Below are 22027 nucleotides of genomic sequence, written 5' to 3' on the forward strand. Positions count from 1 at the left end.
CTCTCCATGGTGGACGCTCTGCAACTAGTACAAGGAGGCGGTCTGTTTATCATCAGGAAATAGAGGGTCGAGGATGACTTGTCGTTTCTACCTCTGGCCCAGAAGAGATAGTTTGTCGCCCAGATCCGAGAGAATTGAGCTGATTCGTGGTTGGTCTGTACCGCATCCGTCTTGACCAGTTGACCGATAACTTCACCCTTTCAAGTCGTGTATGCATTAATCAACAGAAACAACAACACATTTCCGTTTGGCTACAGCTCTTTATTGTAAATCCTTTGTTATGATATATGGCTTCTTATTCTTCCATCCACCGATAGGTGTCGCTTCGCGCAGCGCAGCGAGAATTGCGCCGAACACAAGTCAATCCAGTCGAGATTATAGTCCATAATCCGCGAAGAAAAAAGCCTATCCATATTTCAGTACTTTCGAAATTGGAGTGTTGTTCTCTTAAAAGCGATAAGTTGCATGACCAAATTATATAACCAACTCAAGGTTTGTAACATCATGTCAGATATCTGTTTCATCAGATCACATTATTCGAATAATAAATTAACCATCGTTTGAAAGGACCGGAGTAAAAAAGTTAATAAACAGTAAATTTGTGTGACCGTATAATAATAATAATAATGATAATGGTATGATGATGATGATGATAATAATTCTATTATTATTATTATTAAGCATTTAAAGCAGTAATATTTTTTACATTTAAATCTGTAAATAATAATAATAATAACAACAACAATAATAATAGAATTATTATCATCATTATTATTATTATTATTTACAGATTTAAATTAAAAATATATTACTGCTTTGAATGCTTAATAATAACAATGAACTCTCCTCCAGCCCTGTTGATGTGAAGAATATGTGCACATAGAACAGTGACCGAGTTAATGTGTTAACACTAATTTCATGTGGTTAAACTTTTCGGTTGAATGTACCACGCTATTGTCGATGCTGTGTCGTGTAATAAAATAAATGTTGATGAACCGACATTTGATTTTACCCATTTCAAATGTCGAAATACAGGTTTGGCGAAAAGACCTATGTTTTATTATTGATTCCGTTTAACTAGTAGACGGAATATTCGAAAAATAAACTGAAAGCATTGCCTCTTCAGCGTTGCCTCTTTACTAAATTATATAAAACATTGCAAACGTAATTATTATTTGAATCGGCTGTTGTTATTATCCCAACAAGAAGAATGAATACAAAATTGTGTTTTTTTTATTTATTAAAATTCAGGCTGTCGTTCACGTCGTGTGTGTTTTTATTGATACTAGTTGTTTGGCGAATGGTATGATATTAATAACCGGAAGTATCGTTGAAGAAGCCGACATTGTTATAGGGAAGATAGGAAGACTGAATTTTGATGAAAATACGCAACATACTCGAAGTAAATGAAGCGATAAATGGTGCAAAAGTCGCTTAATACAGTCTTGCAACATACTACGCATAATATCTTCAGAAATCTGTTCGATGTATTCGGACAGACACGTGTGATTGCAGATCGGCTTTCGAGGGAAACAATGCATGGCGATTTGAGCGCGCACCTGCCCATGCTGTGTCATTCATGGTGATTTCGAATCGTTCGACTCTTCTCGAGACCGGTATTAAGGAAGCTGTATTGTGATATTTTTGTGTGTTGCTGTAGTAAACAGACTCAAGCATGTTCATCGAAACATTAGAATTCACAATTCCAGTGGATTTGTGTGACCTATTTTCCACTTTGAAAAGGGGGCCAAGATCTAATCTTGAATTCCCGGCATCCGTGAACTCGTATGGTACAACGCAGGATGCCAATATTCAAGTTGCTTTAAGATCAAACAAATTGACGTTCAAAGTGGACGGTGTGTCGTCAAATTCAAGCATGATATCAAAGAGTGAATGTAAGACATTAAAACTCTCAGTGTTCGATGTGGACTGTTCCTTAGCCCCAGCAGAACAACCGAACATCATAATGTCAATGTCTGAAAATATACATCATTCAGTAACTCATAAGAGATCGTATGACTTTTCTGTGCCAGTGTCTTCTCCTGCTCCAAAGAGTCGAAGGATTTCAGAACCAGTGCAATCTCGCCACATTCCTCAACCTCAACCTCAAAACACTTCACGTCCGTCCAACAACTCTGAATCAAAATCTGCAATTGACCCTCCAGTTAATGTGAAACAAGAACCTGAAGATCCAGATTTAATAGAAATAGAACCTGACTCTGAATTGAATGATATCGTGCCAAAGAAAGAGACTCCATACATGCAAATAGACTTCTCATCAGGTGTACCTCATACGCAAACGTCCCAAGCAGCTCTAGATCGACTCTCTCATCAACAATCATCGCATTCTCAATCGCCCGCATCTTCATCCTCATCCTTCCATCAAAACGTTCCACATGTGCCAGATTACGCCGAACCCAGTACTAGTCAAGTTCATCATGGTGACCAAAGTGCAGATGACTTTTTAGTGTTTCAAGAAGACAATGACTATGGCGACGATAACGATAACGAAGCAGATTACAGTAACGACGGTAATTATCTATTTCTGACCATTACTTTTAAGAATTGCTGGTCATTCCTGATGCAGAGCTGTGTGATATTGGTGTGAATAGGCTGAGAAAGATGTTGCTGAGGGTGGGGGAGATGTATTTCACTTGTGTGGAATTTACAAACCTATAGAACTAGCCTGATAAACTTAACTCGAAAATGACATCAGTCTTTCCGGGAGGAAGCAGTGATCTTTTTTCAAATTCATCATGTGCCTTCTCATGCTTAGTTTACTTGGTATTTTTACAGGGTGGTCAAGTGTAGTAATTGGTAATTAAAAACAAACTTTGCCTGAAATATTTCCAACAGTAAAGGGACACCCCACTCAATAGCCTTCTACTGGGATACCTCTAACATTATCCACACTGTCTGGGGCTTGCATGCTAGTGTCCCTTTTCATCCCTACCAAGCATTGCCAAGAGTACAAGACATGTATGAAAAGAATATTTACGATGATATACTTTGCCGAAGTAGATATTGACAAGTGCATCATTACACACATTTGGTTTTAAGTCCTGAAGAAAATCTATTTTACAACATGGTCGAGAAATTGACCTGCTGTGAATTCCCAAATTCGATGATAACATGCAAAAACAAATTGGGAGCTAAAAGGTTGTAAATTCACAAGGGACTAACGGTCAGCTTGGAAATCAATCTGAAGACTTCAGGTTGTGCTGTGTTGGTATAGGCAAGATTTCAGGGCCAGAGTTCTATCTGAAAGAACAAAAAAGTTTTACTGAGGGGGGATTTGACATTTCAGAAGGAAGAAGGTATCAGGACTTGTGAGTTTTGAAGCATGTTGGGAATGACTGGCAGTTCTAGATTTTGCACAGTGTTCGATTATTCTCATTGTCAAGAATACAAAATGATTAGTTTTCTTCAAAAACAAAAGATGTGAAAATGGAAAGAATGATATTGTGGGCACTTTTTGAAATTTTAATGACATTGTGATGACAAAACAAAGTTGAATCTGCAGTACACATCAGTGGTGGATGGCTTGAACAATATTGCCACATGTTCCACCCTGTCCCTATTTTGTTCTGTTTTGACACATGCAGGGGTGGTGGGGCAAGTCTTTTTCACAGAATACTACATTCTTGACAGCATGTGACAACAATCTAGCACTGAAACAGAATCTAAGCATTATTTGATTTCTCATGGGCACAGTGAATCACATTACAATTAAGATGATGATATAGTGTTTGTGCGAATCCCAGTTTGTGCGAATCCAGCAAAAATGTAATGTGGACATAAAGCAATGTTTCACTTTCAGTGACAAAAAATATTTTGCAAGTTCTCAGATTAACTGAGTCACTGATTATGGTGAAGTGTGTTATTTATTTGGTATTTTAAAGTCTTCTGAAAAGGTTATCATCTCAGCCTGGAACTGATCAACTTTTGTTTCAGTCTTTGCTGTTATGTTGTTTAACACCCCCCCTTCTCTCTCTCTCTCTCCCTCTCTCCCTCTCCTCTCCCCCCCCCCCAAAAAAAAATAAAATAAAAAAAAAATAAAAAAAAAATAATAAAAAAAATTGAGCAGTCATCTTTGTTGCAGTGTGCTAGCTGTGCCTGTTTTGTGTTGGTGTATTTGAATGAGATAAATGTGTAATATGAGAACAACCAACACAGTTTCTGAAGTAAAGTTAACTATCCGATATTTAGCTACAAGTGACAATGTTGATGTATGGCTGTTCACTACCATGTGAATCGGGTAAATCTCTTTTTGGACTGTTTATCAGCTCTTTTGATTGACAATGATTTCATAAACTCATTCAGTGGTAATGGTGTATTGACAATTATATCTGTCATTGATGGAATTGTTTTCTCTGCTGATTTAATGTAATTGTCGCAGTGGCATTGAATTGCTGTGTGGAGAATAATTGAAACAGGTTCTTAAAAAATTGCATTCAGCAAGGACTGTTTTTGGTAATGGTCATCATCAGTCTTGTCACTTGTCATGTTGACACACCCAGTGCCACAGTACAGCGATGAAGGGGGCGTGGTTCCTGGCATCACAAGGTAAGTCCACACACTGGCTTCCTGATTCAACTGTGGCCTGGGCTAGGACGTCTCAAGCTCATCAACAATAGACCAGGTCGAAAACAATGGTAAAATACTGCAAAATAAGATCTTAGCCACAGGTGTACCATATTTAACATAATTATTTCCTGATGGGATGATCTCTGATGGTGTATTATATCCTCAAGTACAGGTCATGTTCATTAACACATGCTCTAGTAGTTAAACACAACAAACAATGCCATTGACAGCTGATTGGATGGTTTGTAGATGACAGTCTTCAGTGATTGGTGGTTTCTTCACACACATGTATACACACAGGTTTTGATTGGCTATTGATTATGTTGATTATGGTGCACTGTTTGGAACACAGGATGAACAGCAAATTCTTCATGTTCAAATTTGGTAGTTTATTTACAGGCTTATTTTGCATATTTTTCCATGACCTGACACACACAGGTTTTGATTGTTTTGGGTAGACTATTGTGGTCTGTGTGAATATTTTGAATGCTAATTTTGAAAAATATCTTAAAATGTCCATATTTTCTTTTGGAGATTAAAAAATAAGTGATATTTGATGGCGACGCATGAAAATATTGACACAACCATGGCTATGTAATATAACATTGGTGTGATTTAAATAAAAATATATATTTAAATTTATATATAAGTTGGGCATAACATTTTCTAAACTTGATCTTTACAGATCTTGTTTCTGATTGCGTTCTGAAATAGAGCAATTGCATAAAAAAACATGCTTTTAGTATTGTACTGATCATGTTGCTTATATGCCGATTGGCTTTGAAGTTGACAGATTGAATGAGGGGGTGGGGGGTGCATTATCCTTGATATCTTGTACACTAGCCTGTGCATTCCCTGGTGAATGTTGATGCGATGTTGTGGATGCAACAGTGGAATGGATTGTCGATACATTTGCAGTAAATATTCAGACTTGACTATCAAATCTCAAACAAGGATTCATCTTCACACTATGTATGACAAGATGTCTTTCCTAAGTATTTGAAGGTTTGGAGTTGATGTGCTTGATGGTCATGATGTGGATTCAACAAGAAACAGTTCTGAATCTGTTATTGATGTGTGGAATACTATTGTTCCTATGATCTTGTCTTGCGTCACTTGGTTGTCTTCGCTTGTGGTTAAGAAAAGCATTGGCACAGATAGTACTGGAAGCTGGACTACAGCTGAAGACAAGTGTAACATGCAGAAACTGTTCGAAATATTTTTGAAACCCAACAAGACTCAGGTTACTCATACGGGTTGCCTGTCCATCTTCAAAGTTACCTGCCTGCACTGAGACATTAATATTGAAAAAATACACAGAATTCGAGACAAATCGCGTCATGATTCAGTTGTAATAATGCAAGCTGTCATTTGAGAATCTACAAGTTATAATCAAACTGAATTCTTAAGTAGTCTTAAACTTATCAGCCAGACAGTCGGGCAGGTGGAGGAAAATTTCATGCGGCCCGACGGAAAAGTGATCAGATACGGGCAGGCAGTTATTTCGGACATTACAAGAAATCTCTTTTGTTAGTTTTGTTCATCGGTTATGGAATACAGTTTGTCATCTATCATGAGCAAGCATATTTCCTGAACTTATAATACATGTACCTGGAATCGCGGTCTGATGTTCTCTTGGCTCTTAATGAAATATTTGCAAACTGGAAAAAACACAGAAGCAAGATCTCTCCCCCAAACTACACATTACATTTCCAAGGGTTGGCCAGACCCGCTCGACTGCTGAAAGTCATCTCCAAGTCTGCAGCAAATGTCAAACAAAATCCTAAGATTGGAATTAAAAAAGTCTCAGTTCATGTTTGTACAGTTGTATTTATTGTTGTTGCTTCGTAGAGGTACTTGTATACCACTGATAACAGGACCAATAAAAAAGAAGAGGCTTTTATGCTTAGTTGATACTATTGCACTGAATACATAAGAATTTGGGAAAGTAATAGCTTTCAAAATATCCCAAATAATGATTTTTCGAATTTGCCTGCCAAAGGCGCTTAGTTTACAGGGATGAGAATCTTCCGGGTATCCACAGATTTTAGTGACCACAAGTTTGTTAAAATCTGATTTCTTCCCCCATAAACAGCCCCAAATAATGGACCACGCTCCATTGCAAAGATGTTCCAGCTGAAAGGGAAAATATCAATTCTCATCCCTGAGTTTAGAATCCAAGACCAGTCCATGAGTAAAGCTTGGCAGATTGGGTAGCTATCTCTTCAGATCAGTGTGAACATGCTGTAAAAACTGCTATTATGTGAATGAATGCTGTAATTGTACATTTCATACCAAAGTAGTATGGTCAAGTGTAGTTGTTTGTCTTAGGAGGTGACTAACAGGATTGGGTGTCAGGCTGGGTGACTTGGTTGATGCATGTCATTGTATTCCAATTGCGTGGAACAATGCTCATGATATCAATCACTGGATTGTCTGGTCCAGATTCGATTATTTACAGACCGCCATCATATAGCTAGAATATTGCTGAGTGCGGCCTCAAACAACAAACAAACATACATTATAGGTGTCTGATAAACTTGGTTATATCCCTATGAGGAGGTGTAAAATGAACTACGGATTGAATAAAAAATTATGTGAACAGCAGTTTATATGGAAACTCTGCCTGCTCCAGAACATGGGTAGATGTGATGTGGAGGTTTTGTTTCAAATTCTTCTGGTTGAGCAATCAATCTGTCATCCCGATTTCTTGCCAGAAGCAATTAGGGCTGGGACGATACACCAACTGTGTGATCCGATACGTATCACGATACTTGCGTGTGCTCTTATCTGTGGCCTGTAAGCCATCTTTTTCATAGACAGGATGGCCAAATACCTGGAACACTAACAATTTACAGCTGGCAGGGTGAAGTATGGCACACAACGGATGAAAGTATTTGCATTTTTCACTAACTTTCACGACTAATTAGTGTCTAGAATAAGTTATTCAAGCAAACATTTAAGGTAAGAATCAATATTTTTTACTTGGTGTGCAACTTTGATCGATACTTGTATCGGGAAGTAAAAAATCGCGGTCCATCGATGTATCGTCCCACCACTAGAAAACAATGTTGAATGAGGAAGACGGGATATTCCATGTGTTGTTGTTCTGTTCATACATTCTGACAATGGCTTTCCCATTGTTCTTCAGTTGCTGGCCATAGTTTGGAAAACCACATCTTTCGATTGGCGAGAGTGTGTCGAATATGTGGGAAAAGTGCCGCCCATGGATCCACCAAATTGAAATACTGTCAGGAGCTAAGGGAGTTATTCCAGATTGACGTAGACACTGATAAGGACGATGTCCACCCACAGAAGATCTGTGTTCCTCATAGGCAGATGCTGTACCGTTACAAGTACGCCAAGTCGGTTGGGAAGGGCTACAGCACATCCTCAGTCGCTGAGCAGTTCTTCCCGTTTCATGAAAATGATACCTCTTGTGTTGTTTGCTTCCAATAAATCGTTTCATCAGCTAACGAATGCAGGGATTTAGCCAGGCCAATATTCGGCTCAATGTCTTCAACAGCAGTTGTTAAAACCTAAATTGAAATGGCAAATTTCCCAATGTAGGTTATCAAGATCATAAATTGTCTTTGCTAATCGGAGGTTACTTGAGTTTGATTAATAACGGATCCAAGGGAGAGAATAATGTATTGATTAGTTATGCATTATTCCACTGAATGCAAATGTTAAATTACAGCTTAAAAAAATTAGGAAAATAATATATAGGAACTTTAATTTTTTCCCCAAATATTTTCTTCTTTCAATTTCCCTGCCGCATGCGTGCTCTTTGAATAAGATCCTAGCTATGTTGGTGGAGGGAGCAGGGTGGCCGCTCCGTGGTGTTGGTTTTACTCAGTGGAGGCCAGGGAATAATGTCCTATAAGTACCGATTGTCAGGCTGGTTTATGTTGTCTTTGGAATTCTTGGATTTGTCAGTCATTAAGGGCAGTGAGGTTGATCACTTTTGGTGTTAAAGAGATTATTGTTGGATAGAGTGGATATGCATGCACCTATGAAGGTATCATGCTTGTCAGCATTATCAGTGTTTAAGGAATCTAGTTTTATGAATATTTCCTGTTTGCTTTATCGGTCATCACATTGTAAGCTGCAACTGGTCAGAGATATTTTTCTAACTTGCAAGTGCATCTCCCAATATTTTTGTCATGATGATTGATCCAAATACCAGAAAGAACTTACTGACAGTGAACTTTTCATCTGCACAGAAAACCTCCAAAGTGGGCGTTCGGAACCAGGTGGGAATCGGATGGTTTTCTCCCAGCCGGATATGTCAGTTACCTCCCTTGTAGGACCTGAGGATGGCGCTGTTCTGAGTCCTAACACATGCTGTATTTGTAGAGAGGAGTTTAAATGTAGCGACGATATGAACAAACATGTGATCACCCATATGGACATAGAAGAACACCCAAGGTGCCTCTTCGAGGATTGTGGTGTGAGATTCGACAGTGATAAGCTTCTTCAGGAACACATTGTTAATCTCCATCGTAATGACAGGCCTCAGTTTTGTCCTGGGTGCTCGAAGCAGTTCCACTTCAAGACGAGTTTGATGGAACATGCTCGCACGTGTCCGAGTTTCATGAAAGTTAGGCTGCCGGAGAAGAAGAAGAATGCCCAGTGTGATGAGTGTGGGAAGTTCTTCGCATCCCGACAGTTGAAGGAGGAGCATGTGAACTCACAACACAGAGGGGTCATTTTTGCCTGCAGCTGTGGCCAGACATACGCCTACAGAACTGGCCTGGCTAGACACAGGAAATCCACTGGGCATTTGCCTCTAAGACCTAAGTTACAAGTTCTTGAGTAGGAATGTCTTTGAAGGAGGAATAGGGTCTGTCAGACCTAGATTACAAATAAAGGATTGAATATATTCATTGTGTGTTACCAAGCAAGGTATGACTGAGAAACAGTGTTATACAAGTGTTATATACACCTGGAAAAAAATTAAGCACCATAGCTTTCTTATTTTTATATATCCTGAACTTCCAGTGTTCAATTTTTCCAGGGGTGTATATGCTGAAGAACTGTTTGTGACATTTGGGAAAATTGAGACAAGGCAATGACTGGAACCATAACTCCTGGTTGCAGATCAGATTTATTTCAATGAGGACTTTGATAGACTCAGTTAGCCAAACTATTCCCCCATTTCAGTGCCAGTGATAAACATGGACTTGTTTTCATGTTGTGATCAATGTTTGAGATTCTTCCATGAAACCTGATGAGTAGTTTGGTTGTTGGATCCAGTGACATTTTGTTTTGATGATGCAATTACATTGTCGATGTGCCCGGTGTGGAACTGACTTCTCATTCTCAATAGTTTTTCTGCATCAGTCTGTTTCTTCATACAGGAATGTGTTTCTTAAGCATTAATGTACATAAGGACAAGTACAAGTAATTTTTATAGAGTATCATCTCAAATAAACCTCGTATCTAATCCTGAAGAACATGAGTTTTATGTTTTTTGTTAAATCCTTCATAGGTTGACATTAATGATTGATTCCACAAGTGATTGATTCTCATTTGCCAAACTTGTCCTAAGATGGGCAGATTTACAGTAGAGGCAAAGGTTTTATTGTCAAGTCAAGAGACTATAAAATTTACAAAACACTTTCTTGTATTCTTGTTGCAGTCGTATGACGAGTACTTAAGCTCTTCTACCAGTATCATTTCCTGGTGCTGTTGGTGTTGACACACCCCTTTGAAAATGTAGATTAACAGCCATTGTGTTTGAAGGCATGTCATCTTGGTTTGCTCTTGTTAGATTTGTGCATGAAGTTAAGCAATACATTGTTCTTCGATATTCTGTATGGAAATGTCGTCGATGGGATCTGGAATCTTAATTTCCTATGACTAATGAAGGCCGATCCGAGACACCCCCAGAAGTAGTACTCACTGTAGCTTGCCTTTGTGAAGATTTGTCAGTTGAAGGATTTTTCTGGTGGTCTTTCAGATTGGGATGATGTGACTGAAGGCAGTAAAAGGGCTAGCAGTAATTGTCCAAAGTCCACTGCCCCCAAATCAGCAGTGGCGGGTGTCCAGTACACTGGACAAGGCAAGGCTCCCCATGCCTCAACTCCACATCACTTGCCTAAACGGGATGGAGGAAGGTCTGGAGGGCCTAGAACCAGACACGTCTTGTCTACCCCTCCTGATCGTCAGAACATACCCAAGTCCATTGAGAAAGAGAAGCCTATACCAGACATGCAAGGCTCACCCCAGTCAAGTCTGGAAGATTATGATACAATTGAGGTGTTGAATATCAGCACGGAGGGCAGGAGTAAGAAGGTGTTTGTTTACTCAAAGAGCGTGCCCAATAGCGATGCTCCTGAGAGAGTTACGTTTGAACCTGACACAATCTTAAAGCCCTTTTCTGCATCAGAACATGCATACAGCAGGGGGGAACACAGTACACTGAAACATCAGACCCCATCAAGCAGGAAGGAGGATACAGCCCAAACGGCCCAAGCTGCAGAGGAGAGTCCAGTTCCACCAAAGGTCCTCAGCATCATTGTCAATGGCGAAGTGATGTTTTCTTGTTCAGTCTGTGGGCATGTGTCCCCAAAGATATCTGAAATAGATCAGCACATCATGGCTGCTCACAATAAGATCCCTGTCCAGCAACTCACAGGGTCATCTTCGTCCGTTGAAGACTGTTACAAATACAGCAAGTCACATGGTTGGTGGACTTTCAGTTGCTTGCTGTGTACTCACATTGAACATGACCAACGCAACATGGTGAGGCATGTACAGTACATGCACTTCGGCAACAAGTGCAGTGAGGCTGCTCCTGTGACGACGTCTTGCTCTGCTCTACCAATTAAAGAATCTAGTTCTGGTTTGAAAAAAAGCCCAGTGGTCAGGCCACCATTGAAATCTGTCCTGATGGCCAAAGATCGAAAAGCAGCGACAGTTCAAAATCGCCAAGTAGATGATCGTGCGAGGTTCAACTGTTACACGTGTGATTATCACACAAACAGAAAAAGCCACTTTAATCGACACGAGATGAGTATTATGCATTTAAAGTTAAAAAGTGAACAAAGAGGTAAGACGAAACTTCCTGAAAAGAAATCCCATGAGAATATATTAGCAAAGAAGTGTTACCGTTGCCGTAATTGCAAATATTCTTGTACTAGCGAGTCCAAGTTGAATGTCCATAAACTTGTTCATGTTGATAGTTCTCGGAAATGTATGATCTGCAAGAGAGCGTTCTATAGCAAGTTTCATCTCCGACAGCACAACGAAGCCAAGCATCCAGAGAAGAGAAAAGTAATACTGGAAAAAAAGAAATCCAAAACTACTGGTGCTGAAAAGTCCACGTCATCTGAAGGAAGTTCTTCTAACAAGCTGATCTGTGGCATTTGTAGCCAGACTTTCTCCCAGAGAAGGGATCTGCAGGAACACGTACTCACACACTTGCCGAAAGTCCATCGTTGTGAACTCTGTAATAAACGTTTTGCCTTCAGTCAGGCGTTGATAAAACACAGACTGGTTTGCACGGAGAAAGACACTTCTGATGAGCCTAAAATTGAAATTGACAAAGCTGAAGAGAATTCAGAAATTGAAGATGCGGAAGAGAATTCAGAAATTGAAGATGCGGAAGAGAATTCAGAAATTGAAGATGTTGAAGAGAATCTGGAAACCGAGGATGTTGAAGTAAATCCCAAACCTGCTGGGGTTGAGACGGTTGGTTTGCCTGCAGCTCCCAGTGAACTGTTGGATGTTCGGATTAAGGAGGAGCCAAGAGTAGACCAGAGCTGTATTTGAACTGGTCTTGTTGAAGTTGGGGCGGTCGTGTAGCCTAGTGGTTAAACGCGAAGACCCGGCTTAGATTCCCGACATGAGTACAATGTGTGAAGCCCATTTCTGGTGTCCCCTGCTGTGATATTGATGGAAGATTGCTAAAAGCGGCGTAAAATCAAACTCACTCACTCACTCACTCACTCTTGTTGATGTTTCGTGATGGTCTCAAACCTGTCAGTTTGTCTGAAAACAGGAGGCAGTGTATTTCTAATGTCAATACTGGGTCAGTCTGTCATGATATAAGTACAGAAGAATTTCATGTAAGGAGGTTTTACCTTGCTCTGAGCAAATATGATTTAAATGTACAGCAATAGAAACTAACAGTCAGTCCTTCTAAGGTAACAATATGACAGATAGGGTGGTCCTTAACTTTTTTTTGAGTAGGACATATGATGAAAGACTTTTGGGGTTTATGTGGCTTTTAATAGTTAAGCTTTGTATCTTGCACACTGGGGGCGGTCGGGTAGCCTAGTGGTTAAGGCCTTTCGCTCGTCACGCCGAAGACCCGGGTTCGATTCCCGACATGGGTACAATGTGTGAAGCCCATTTCGTGATATTGCTGGAATATTGCTAAAAGCGGTGTAAAACCATACTCACTCACTCATTCTTGCACACTGACATGTTCATCTTTGAAATGCCTTGAGGATTATGGAATCATACTTTGGTTGCACAATTTATTTGTTTCTGTGGACTGATTAGCAACACAGATGAATTTTTCTTTGCATGGTTTTGTTGAGCGTCGATTTACAAAGATTATTTTTCAAGGTTCTTGGAAAACAAGTTGAAATTGGTGCAACTCGTGTTCTATATAGGACTGCGTTTTGTATATATGTTGCTATTAAGACACTATTGCCATTGGTTTTTTTGATAATATTTGCATAAATATGCGTTTTTGTAAATACCTTTCTGTTCTGATTTGAGACTGTTTGTTTAGTGTGGGGTACTTATGAGATGCTAGTACAGCGGTCTCTGAATAAGTCACTGGACAATCCCCAGGTCCTACGTCTGGGATAAAACATTGCTCCTTTTGAATCAAGCAGTGTTTGAATATTAGGGTTCCTGGCGTCCTTGAGGTATTCTCCTATTTTCATTTCAGTTAAGAAATGAGAAGGACTTCTATACTTATATACAGAAAAATTGATATGATAATCAAGTCTGGACCAGTCAAACAAGTGACTAATACCATGAGCAGCATCCCATGCCATTGGGGGGCGATCGGGTAGCCTAGTGGTTAAAGCGTTCATTCGTCATGCCAAGAACCAGGGTTCGATTCCCGACATGGGTACAAGGTATGAAACCCATGCCTGGTGTCCCCCCTCATGATATTGCTGGAATATTGCTAAAAGCGGCGTAAAACCATACTCACTCACTCACTCACCATGCCATTGTCTTGAACAATGATCATATTTTCCTGGAGACATATTCTAACCCTGATATCCCATAAGTACTAAAGAAAATCCACTTTCCCTTTCTTATTATATTTTGGTTTTGCCAACCACTCATTACATTTTTTTAGGAATTGCAAGTTACTTAAACAAGTACCTGAAACAAAGCTCAGCACGGGTGGCCCAGTTGTCTAAGGCGCCGCGATTCGCTGTTCAGAGTTGCGTCCCTTGGGCACGCCAGAAACCTATGATTGTGCGTTCGAATCCCGGTTCTCCCCGATTATGTTTCTAGGTTTGTCAGCACCATACCAAAGCGGCGTTAAACCAAACTCACTCCCTCACTCACCCACTCACTCTTGCTCAGCATCAAGGTTTCAAATTAATTCAAAGCTAAGGACAGATTGTGGTTAGAGGTTTAAGACACCTGCAATGATAGCAAAAGATAGAACAATTAAACATGGGCAAGATCGTGAACATGTCTAGTGTTGAAACAAACAAAACTCATTGTTATACAGTTAACATGGATTGCTACAAGAAACTATGAGGGGCGGTGGGGTAGCCTAGTGGTCAAAGCGTTTGCTCGTCACGCCCAAGACCTGGGTTCGATTCCTCACATTGGTACAATGTTTGAAGCCCATTTCTGTTGTCACCCGCCATGGTATTGCTGGAATATTGCTAAAAGCTGCAAAAACCATACTTATTCACTTATTGAGGAATCTATGAAGTGCTTTGATTCATGTATTTCTTTTCTTGTGTTTTTTGTTGTTGACAATTGTGATGAAATAAAATATGAACTGCACAACAGGGTTTCTTTCTTGACTTGTAGAGTTTGGAATGTTAAGTCACACAAGCTATTTTTTCCAGGTAGCCAGTGGTAAAATCAAGAAGTCAAGCTCATATTGTAGGTAGCCAAAGCATTTGAAATTATCTTTATCAATTAACTATCATGATATGTACAAGTTACAGCACTTGTCTTGAAATTGTATCTTAATGGAAACTACTTGAATTTTGCTACTTGTGACTTGAACAATGATGCAATTTATGTTGCTAGATTATAAAGGTATATCCTCGCTCATCCAATGAGCATTGTAAACTGAAATAAAGTATGAATTACATTAATTTTTATGTATTTTGGTTCATTGTTGACTTTAGAAGGAATTATTTGCAAGTAGTATGATTAGCAGTTGTTTTCCAATATCAACTGTTATTTATTTTTGTGTCTACAGATGTGTAGCAATAGAGTCGCCACAAGATATTTTTCTAGGTAGTCATTTGGCTACCTCTGAATTTTAGACAGTAGACAAACTGAAATTTAGGTCGCATTGGCTACCGTTTTAGTCGCAACTTTGAGGCCTGTGCTCTATTTTGCCCATTTTCTATCTGCATCCGACATGGTAAACTTTGGCTCCATGGATTTAGGATAATCATTAACAGATTGATATGCATTATAAAGTGTGAGTGGTGTTTGAAAGACTGATGTCAAACTTGAGCAATCAACTTGCATGAACCATGCCCCACCCACCCACCCACATGCTGAAAGAAGCCTGCTCATAATTTCACCTAATTGTTTACCCATGGCGATATAAGTTAAACTGTGGAAGGTAAACATTGGAAAGAAAAGTCCAAATTGAGTTTTTATGCCTTTCAGGTTTCCATGGTTTTGGCCGTTCAGAGTCGCTTCCCAGTTCATTGCAGGGGTTTTCCTCCCCATCGTCAGTGAGCCTAGAGCAGTATGCTGGACAGGCTCAGTGGGCCCGACCAAGCCCCACCAAGAAGGCTTACCAATGTCCACAGTGCGATAAGGTCTTCAGCAAGAGCTGTGGACTGTTCTATCACAGGAAAGCTATACATGAGAACATCATTTACACTTGTGTCTGTCAGAGAACATACAAATATAAGCCAAACCTTGTCACACATCAGAAGAAATGTGTTCTGCATTTGGCTCAGCTTCAGTAGGAAAGATGACTGATTTATTTAAGAACATTGCAGCTCTGAAGTTTCTGGTCCTCGGCCAAATATTTTAAGAACATTGCAGTGCTGAAGTATCTGGTCCTCGGCCGAATATTTTAAGAACATTGCAGTGCTGAAGTATCTGGTCCTCGGCCGAATATTTTAAGAACATTGCAGTGCTTAAGTATCTGGTCCTCAGCCGATTATTTTAAGAACATTGCAGTGCTGAAGTATCTGGTCCTCGGCCGAATATTTTAAGAACATTGCAGCGCTGAAGTATCTGGTCCATGGCTGATTATTTTAAGAACATTGCAGTGCTGAAGTATCTGGTCCTCAGCCGAATATTTTAAGAACATTGCAGTGCTGAAGTATCTGGTCCCCGGCCGAATATTTTAAGAACATTGCAGTGCTGAAGTATCTGGTCCCCAGACGCATATTTTAAGAACATTGCAGCGCTGAAGTATCTTCTCAGCCATCTGTTTTCTATGAGCTGACATTGAAATGACAAACACACGAGCTGGGCAACAATGTTTTTTGCATACTCAAGAATTGTCTGATATCGTCATGGATGAAATGCCTTTGCATATTGTGTGGGCTACAGTGCTACTTGTGAGGTATTGATGACTTGTGAAGGAAAAATTCCATATTCAGGGATAATTCTAGGGTTGGACCATGTGCTTTTAGCCCCTAAATTTAAAAAAAAAGGCCCACAGTTTCAAACACAATGGGGCATTTTAACATTGTGCTGTATGGGCAAGTGTGGGTGTACCTCTGGAATATTTGAAATTTTCACATAAGGGCCCGTGTCAGAAAATATCTAGAGTGAACTCTGCATATTTGACATGCAGCTCCCCTAATTTCGACCAATTCATGTCTATATAAAGCAAATATTGTCACTTGCACAAAAAGGGAATTTGGATAATGTATTCATGATTTCAGTATTTACATCACTTAAAATATCATGGTAGATCATCACTTTCTTCATGGAGTTTATGAGGTAGTAATGATAATGGTATTACTATTCCTGTCGTGAAGACATCAGTGCAATGCAAAGACAAGTTTGTCCAAAAAAAACCAAAAGAACATGGCAATTAAGGTATTATTCTGAACATGACCTACAGAGATCATATTCAAGCTTGGATGTCTTCACAATGTTACCAAAACTGGTTACTGGAATAACACAATCTATGCAGTTGCTCCTGCGTGGACACACTCAACCATTTAACTCAACCCATCTCCACACTGCAACATAAATCACAGCTTGTACAAGGGGTCACGGGTGGCCCTATTATCTAAGGCGCAGCGATTCTCTGTGCAGAGTTGCGTCCCTTGGGCACGCCAGAAACCTATGATTGTGGGTTCGAATCCCGGTTCTCCCCGATTATGTCTCTAGGTTTGTCAGCACCATACCCGTGCTCGTGGGTTTCACCGAAGTGGTAATCGTCTGAGACCTGCATCACTTTGGGCTTTCCTCCCACACTAAGCTGACACGCCGTGATATTACTGGAATACTGTTAAAAGCGGCGTTTAAAACCCAACTCACTCACTCACTCACTCACTCACTCACTCACTCACTCACTCACTCACTCACAGCTTGTACATGTGACCTATTCTGCTGTCGGGTCAGAGGAAGTGGAATATAGAAGTCAGGGCTGGTGCGGTAGCCTAGTGGTTAAAGAGCTTGCTTGTCATGCCAAAGACCCAGGTTCGATTCCCGACATGGGTACAATGTGTGAAGCCCATTTCTGGTGTCCCCTGCCGTGAATGTGCTGAAATATTGCTAAAGTGGCAAAACCCACACTCGCTTGCTGGTATGAATCAAACACAATAACTTTATTAAATAAGGGATAAAAGAAACTCTTATCATGAGACCTGACACTACCCAGTTGATATTCTTTTGCTTCACCGAAAGGTTTAGGCTTATTTTAGTCTATCATACATTTGTGTTTGTTTGTTTTGTTTGTTGTTTAACACCGCACTCAGCAATATTCCAGCTATATGACGGCGGTCTGTAAAATAATCGAATCTGGACCAGACATCCAGACAACTGACATCATGAGCATCAATCCACTCATTCGGGATACAGTGACATACATCAACCGAGTCAGTGAGCCTGACCCACCAATCCCGTAGTCGCCTCTTGAAACAGCTTTCTTACAAGACGTGTTCAGCTCTGTCTCCAATGTACCATGAAATAAATGAGAATTGAAATCAACTTCTCAACTACAAAATGATTTTTTTTTTCTCCGTTGCAGGATTTGGCAGTATAAGAAGTTTTGGCAACTCGAATTTTCAAGTGCGACCTTTTCGGAAAATACCCAGTGCATTTCACTCAGATATTCCAGAAATTATTTCAAACTTAGAGCACTCATGTGGTCAGGCTTTCTATAGAGATCATATTCCAGCAAACAAGAAATTATATCCCTGCACCAAATGTGACAAAGTGTTTAAGGATAGAGGGGGCCTATACAACCACACCAAGGCACTGCATGAAAACTTGGTGTTTGCCTGCGTCTGTGGGAAAGCCTATACATACCGGACTAGTCTTGTCACACACAGGAAGTCGTGCCCCATGTGCACGGGTCAGCAGGGCTGACAGGTTGTCAGTCATCAACTGACACTCTGTATTGGATCTGCCAATGCCAGCATTGACAAGACACGTCCAGGCTTGTATGAGATGAGGTCGAAGTCTTTCAACAGCAACCGGCATCCTTGTTCGTGTCTGGATCTGTTGGGAAGAGGTTCTGATGATGTCAATTGTTTGGAGTGCATCCGTCTATTTTCCTTCCTGCATTGTAGGCTGTTTACATATTTAAGGAATATACATGTATGTCAACACCTGCATTTCTACTCGTGTTCAAAATGGTCGTTGAGGTCTTGAGTTGGTTTTGAATTTTGATGAACACAAATAGTTTAATCAGGGCACAAATTGATTATCTAAAAGGCATTGATATCACTGATGGGACCATTTAGAATTCACTTTATCATGACTGCTATCAGTCAGTGAAAAAATGCCTGCAAGTACAACTTAGATTTTTTTCTTGATTTCAGATAATCTTGGTATTGGCAATTTAGCAAGCCTTATTGACGTTGGACCTTCGAGACTCTATGCTGTGTCTTCAGATAGAGACAATTTCAACTTGCAAAATCTATTGCGACAAAGTTTTACTGACAAAAGCTTCGAGACACATAATAAAAGATTATATCCCTGTAAGCAATGTGATAAGGTGTTCAGAGACAGAGGGGGCCTGTACAACCACAAGAAGGCACTCCATGAGAACCTGGTGTTCAAGTGTGTGTGTGGAAAGTCCTATACGTACAGGACTGGACTGGTCTCGCATAGAAAAGTGTGTCGCTTTTATGCGGAATATTCAGTGTCAAATCCAGAAGAAAATTTGAACATTTGTCAATGAGGGCATAAGCTTGCAAATATACTGATAGACACGAATAAGGGAACAATGAGAAATATAGGGACATAAGCTTTACTGTCAGTACATTTGAAATCGCGGCATATAAATTCAACACATGTCAGAATCCAATGTTTAGATGTGTTTGTGTGCATTGATTACAAAGCGTATTTGGTAAACAAGGCTGGGAACCCTTGATAGCAGATCATTTTACTGTGTCTATAACTAAGAGTGTTCCCTTATTTATTTCTATCAGTATATTACAAAGTTTGAAATTAGGAGTGAGTAATGAGGGCCATGTCATGAACCAAGTCAAAATTTAGAAACTTGGGCGTTCCCTAGATACAAATTTTATATCCTCTAACCTTGAAGAACCCAGGACCCTGTCTAATTTAACACTGATCTAGCTTTTATGATCATGTCAAGTTCTTGGAGATGTCATCAAAGTGAATACTACGTGTGATTTCAGTTCAGTTAAGTCATCACACTTGATTGAATCGGCCTTGGTGTCATGAAGTAAAAAAATGTTTTCAGTTGGTTCAAGAACTCTGTGAAACACTGTTCACCTTTATCGTATAGTTTACCATCAAAATGAAAGGTACTGGAAGAAAAGGACTATTCATAGAAAAGGACTGAGCTTTATGTAACATTTGATTAAAAACATTTCATGCTGGCGATGGATTTCCAAAATTGGCTTTTTGTTACTTTCAGGTTATGGTATGGGAAGGTCAAGGTCAGAATATGCAGGAAGCTCAGGCCAGGGTTACCTCCCTTTCTATGATAGTGCAGTTGTTTCGTGTAACCAGGGCTTGATGCCGTTAAGACCTGAGAAAAAGAGAAAGCTTTACAAGTGTCCCCTCTGTGATAAGTGTTTCCGTGATAGTTCAGGTGTCTACTATCACAAGAAGGCTATACATGACAACACTGAGTATAACTGTATGTGTGGGAAGTCGTACCGATACAGCACAGGACTTGTGATTCACAGGAGAAAATGTTCACTGTATCTCTCACAGATGGGGCAAGGTTAATCATAATTATGGTTTAAAGGATCCTATAATATTCAAGTTCTGTCAGTTGGGGATATTTGTTGCTCAGGAACTGTTGTCATCGTCAAAATTCACCTGACCTGTGCATGGTTGAACACAATATATGGGGTGCCTGGTGCTTTACTTCATCATGCGGGGTCACGGGTGGCCCAGTCGTCTAAGGCGCCGAGATTCGCTGTGCAGAGATGCGTCCCTTGGGCACGCCAGAAACCTATGATTGTGGGTTCGAATCCCGGTTCGCCCCGATTATGTTTCTAGGTTTGTCAGCATCATACCCGTGCTTGTGGGTTTCACCGAAGTGGTAAACGTCTGAGACCATCATCACTTCGGGCTTTCCTCCCACATTAAGCTGACACGCCGTGATATAACTGGAATACTGTTAAAAGCGGCGTTAAACCCAACTCACTCACTCACTCACTCAAGTAGTTGCGTTGGGGCAGCAGGGTTAGAAACTAACAGTTTTCGTCCACTAGTCTTTATAATAATAACATATAGCAAAACACTTAAAAAGAGCAAATTTCTGCTGGTCCTTCTGATACCTTTTCCATTGGCCAGTTTGGCAAGGACTATAGGACTTGTGCCAATTTCTAACGCTGGGTCCGGGTGATAACATGAAAAGAAAGAAAGAGTGCGGCATTAAACAACAAACAAACCAACCAAGCTTGTATTGGATTCAGATTCTAACCTGTACTTAATTGAATGTTTTTGAGAGATTTGCATTTGACTTATCGGGACAGGATTTTGCTTATTTTTGTCTCCTATGACTGTTTGACTCAACCAAAAGTAAACACATCCAATAAAAAAATAGTGATATATATATACTAAGTGGTTGCCCTTACCAGCTCAGTTCCCACAACCAGGGAACTCGATATGTTCAAGATGACAGGGTTCAACATTGTTATATTACATATCTTTTGTAATTTCTTTTAGTTATTTTAAAGTTTTCAGAAGAGCCAGCCTCAGTGTGAATTTCATTCATCAGTTGTATTAATGAGTGAATAAAATGGTTTAATGATCCGTACTGTCTCCACTTTGTCCTTATCTACTCCCGATGTCATGTGACCTTGGACCCGTGAAGATCATTCTAGCTGTAAGAGGCAACTATGCTTGTCCTAAGAGGTGACTTAACGGGATCAGGTGGTCAGGTCTGCTGACTTGGTTGATGCACGTCATTGTATCCAAATTTCATGGATCGATGCTCATGATGTCAATCACTGGATTGTCTGGGCCAGACTCGATTCTTTATAGACCGCTGTCATATAGCTGGAATATTGCTGAGTGCGGCATTAAACAAAATAAATAAATAAATATAAAAACCATGTGACATAAAGGATTCACAGATTGACAGAAACAAAATACCACAGTATAGTCACATAAATATGATGGATGTTTATAACTTCTGAAGGTCTGAGATTATCAGTGTTCAAACTGTTGAAACAAAAATATAAGCCATCCCAATGATGCATGAGAAGAGAGTGCCATTGGAGTAGCCTAGTGGTTAAAGCGTTCGCTCGTCATGCTGATGACCCGGGTCCGATTTCCCCACATGGGCACAATTTGTGAAGCCCATGTCTGATGTCCCCCACCGTGATATTGCTTGAATATTGCTAAAAGCGGCGTAACACCTCACTCACGAAAAGCTCACGATATTCAAAGGTTCTTGGTTTACACGTTTGGATGTTGTACACACTAGTCAAGGGCAACTTTGAGGTTAACTATGTGCCAGGCAACTGTGGTACTGTGGATGAGAGCTGACAGCATTGACAAGGAAACTTGCTTTCATGCTGCCTTCATTGTTGAACACATGGACATGTCTCAGCTCTTTTCAGTATGAATG

At 40.1% G+C, this 22027-nt stretch overlaps 1 protein-coding gene across 45 annotated transcripts in view; it reads left to right on the plus strand.

Annotated features, from left to right (window-relative positions):
* Positions 1-1324: 1324 nt before the first annotated feature.
* Positions 1325-22027, plus strand: part of LOC124130918 (transcription factor IIIA-like) — a 97527-nt gene continuing 76824 nt past the window's right edge. For 37 of the 45 annotated variants that reach the window (XR_007219609.1, XR_007219611.1, XR_007219610.1 and 34 more), the window contains exon 1: positions 1325-2531. Coding sequence is in view for 38 of the 45 variants with exons in the window: in XM_048390820.1 (XP_048246777.1) it covers positions 1676-2531 (856 nt within the window). In the remaining 7 variants the exon portion in view is untranslated. The other 8 variants (XR_007219612.1, XM_048390834.1, XM_048390821.1 and 5 more) reach the window with 8 other exon arrangements.

Source organism: Haliotis rufescens, unplaced genomic scaffold (genome assembly GCF_023055435.1).
Source record: "Haliotis rufescens isolate VD_foot unplaced genomic scaffold, xgHalRufe1.0.p SCAF_9, whole genome shotgun sequence".
In the NCBI taxonomy this organism is placed as follows: Eukaryota; Metazoa; Mollusca; class Gastropoda; order Lepetellida; family Haliotidae; genus Haliotis; species Haliotis rufescens.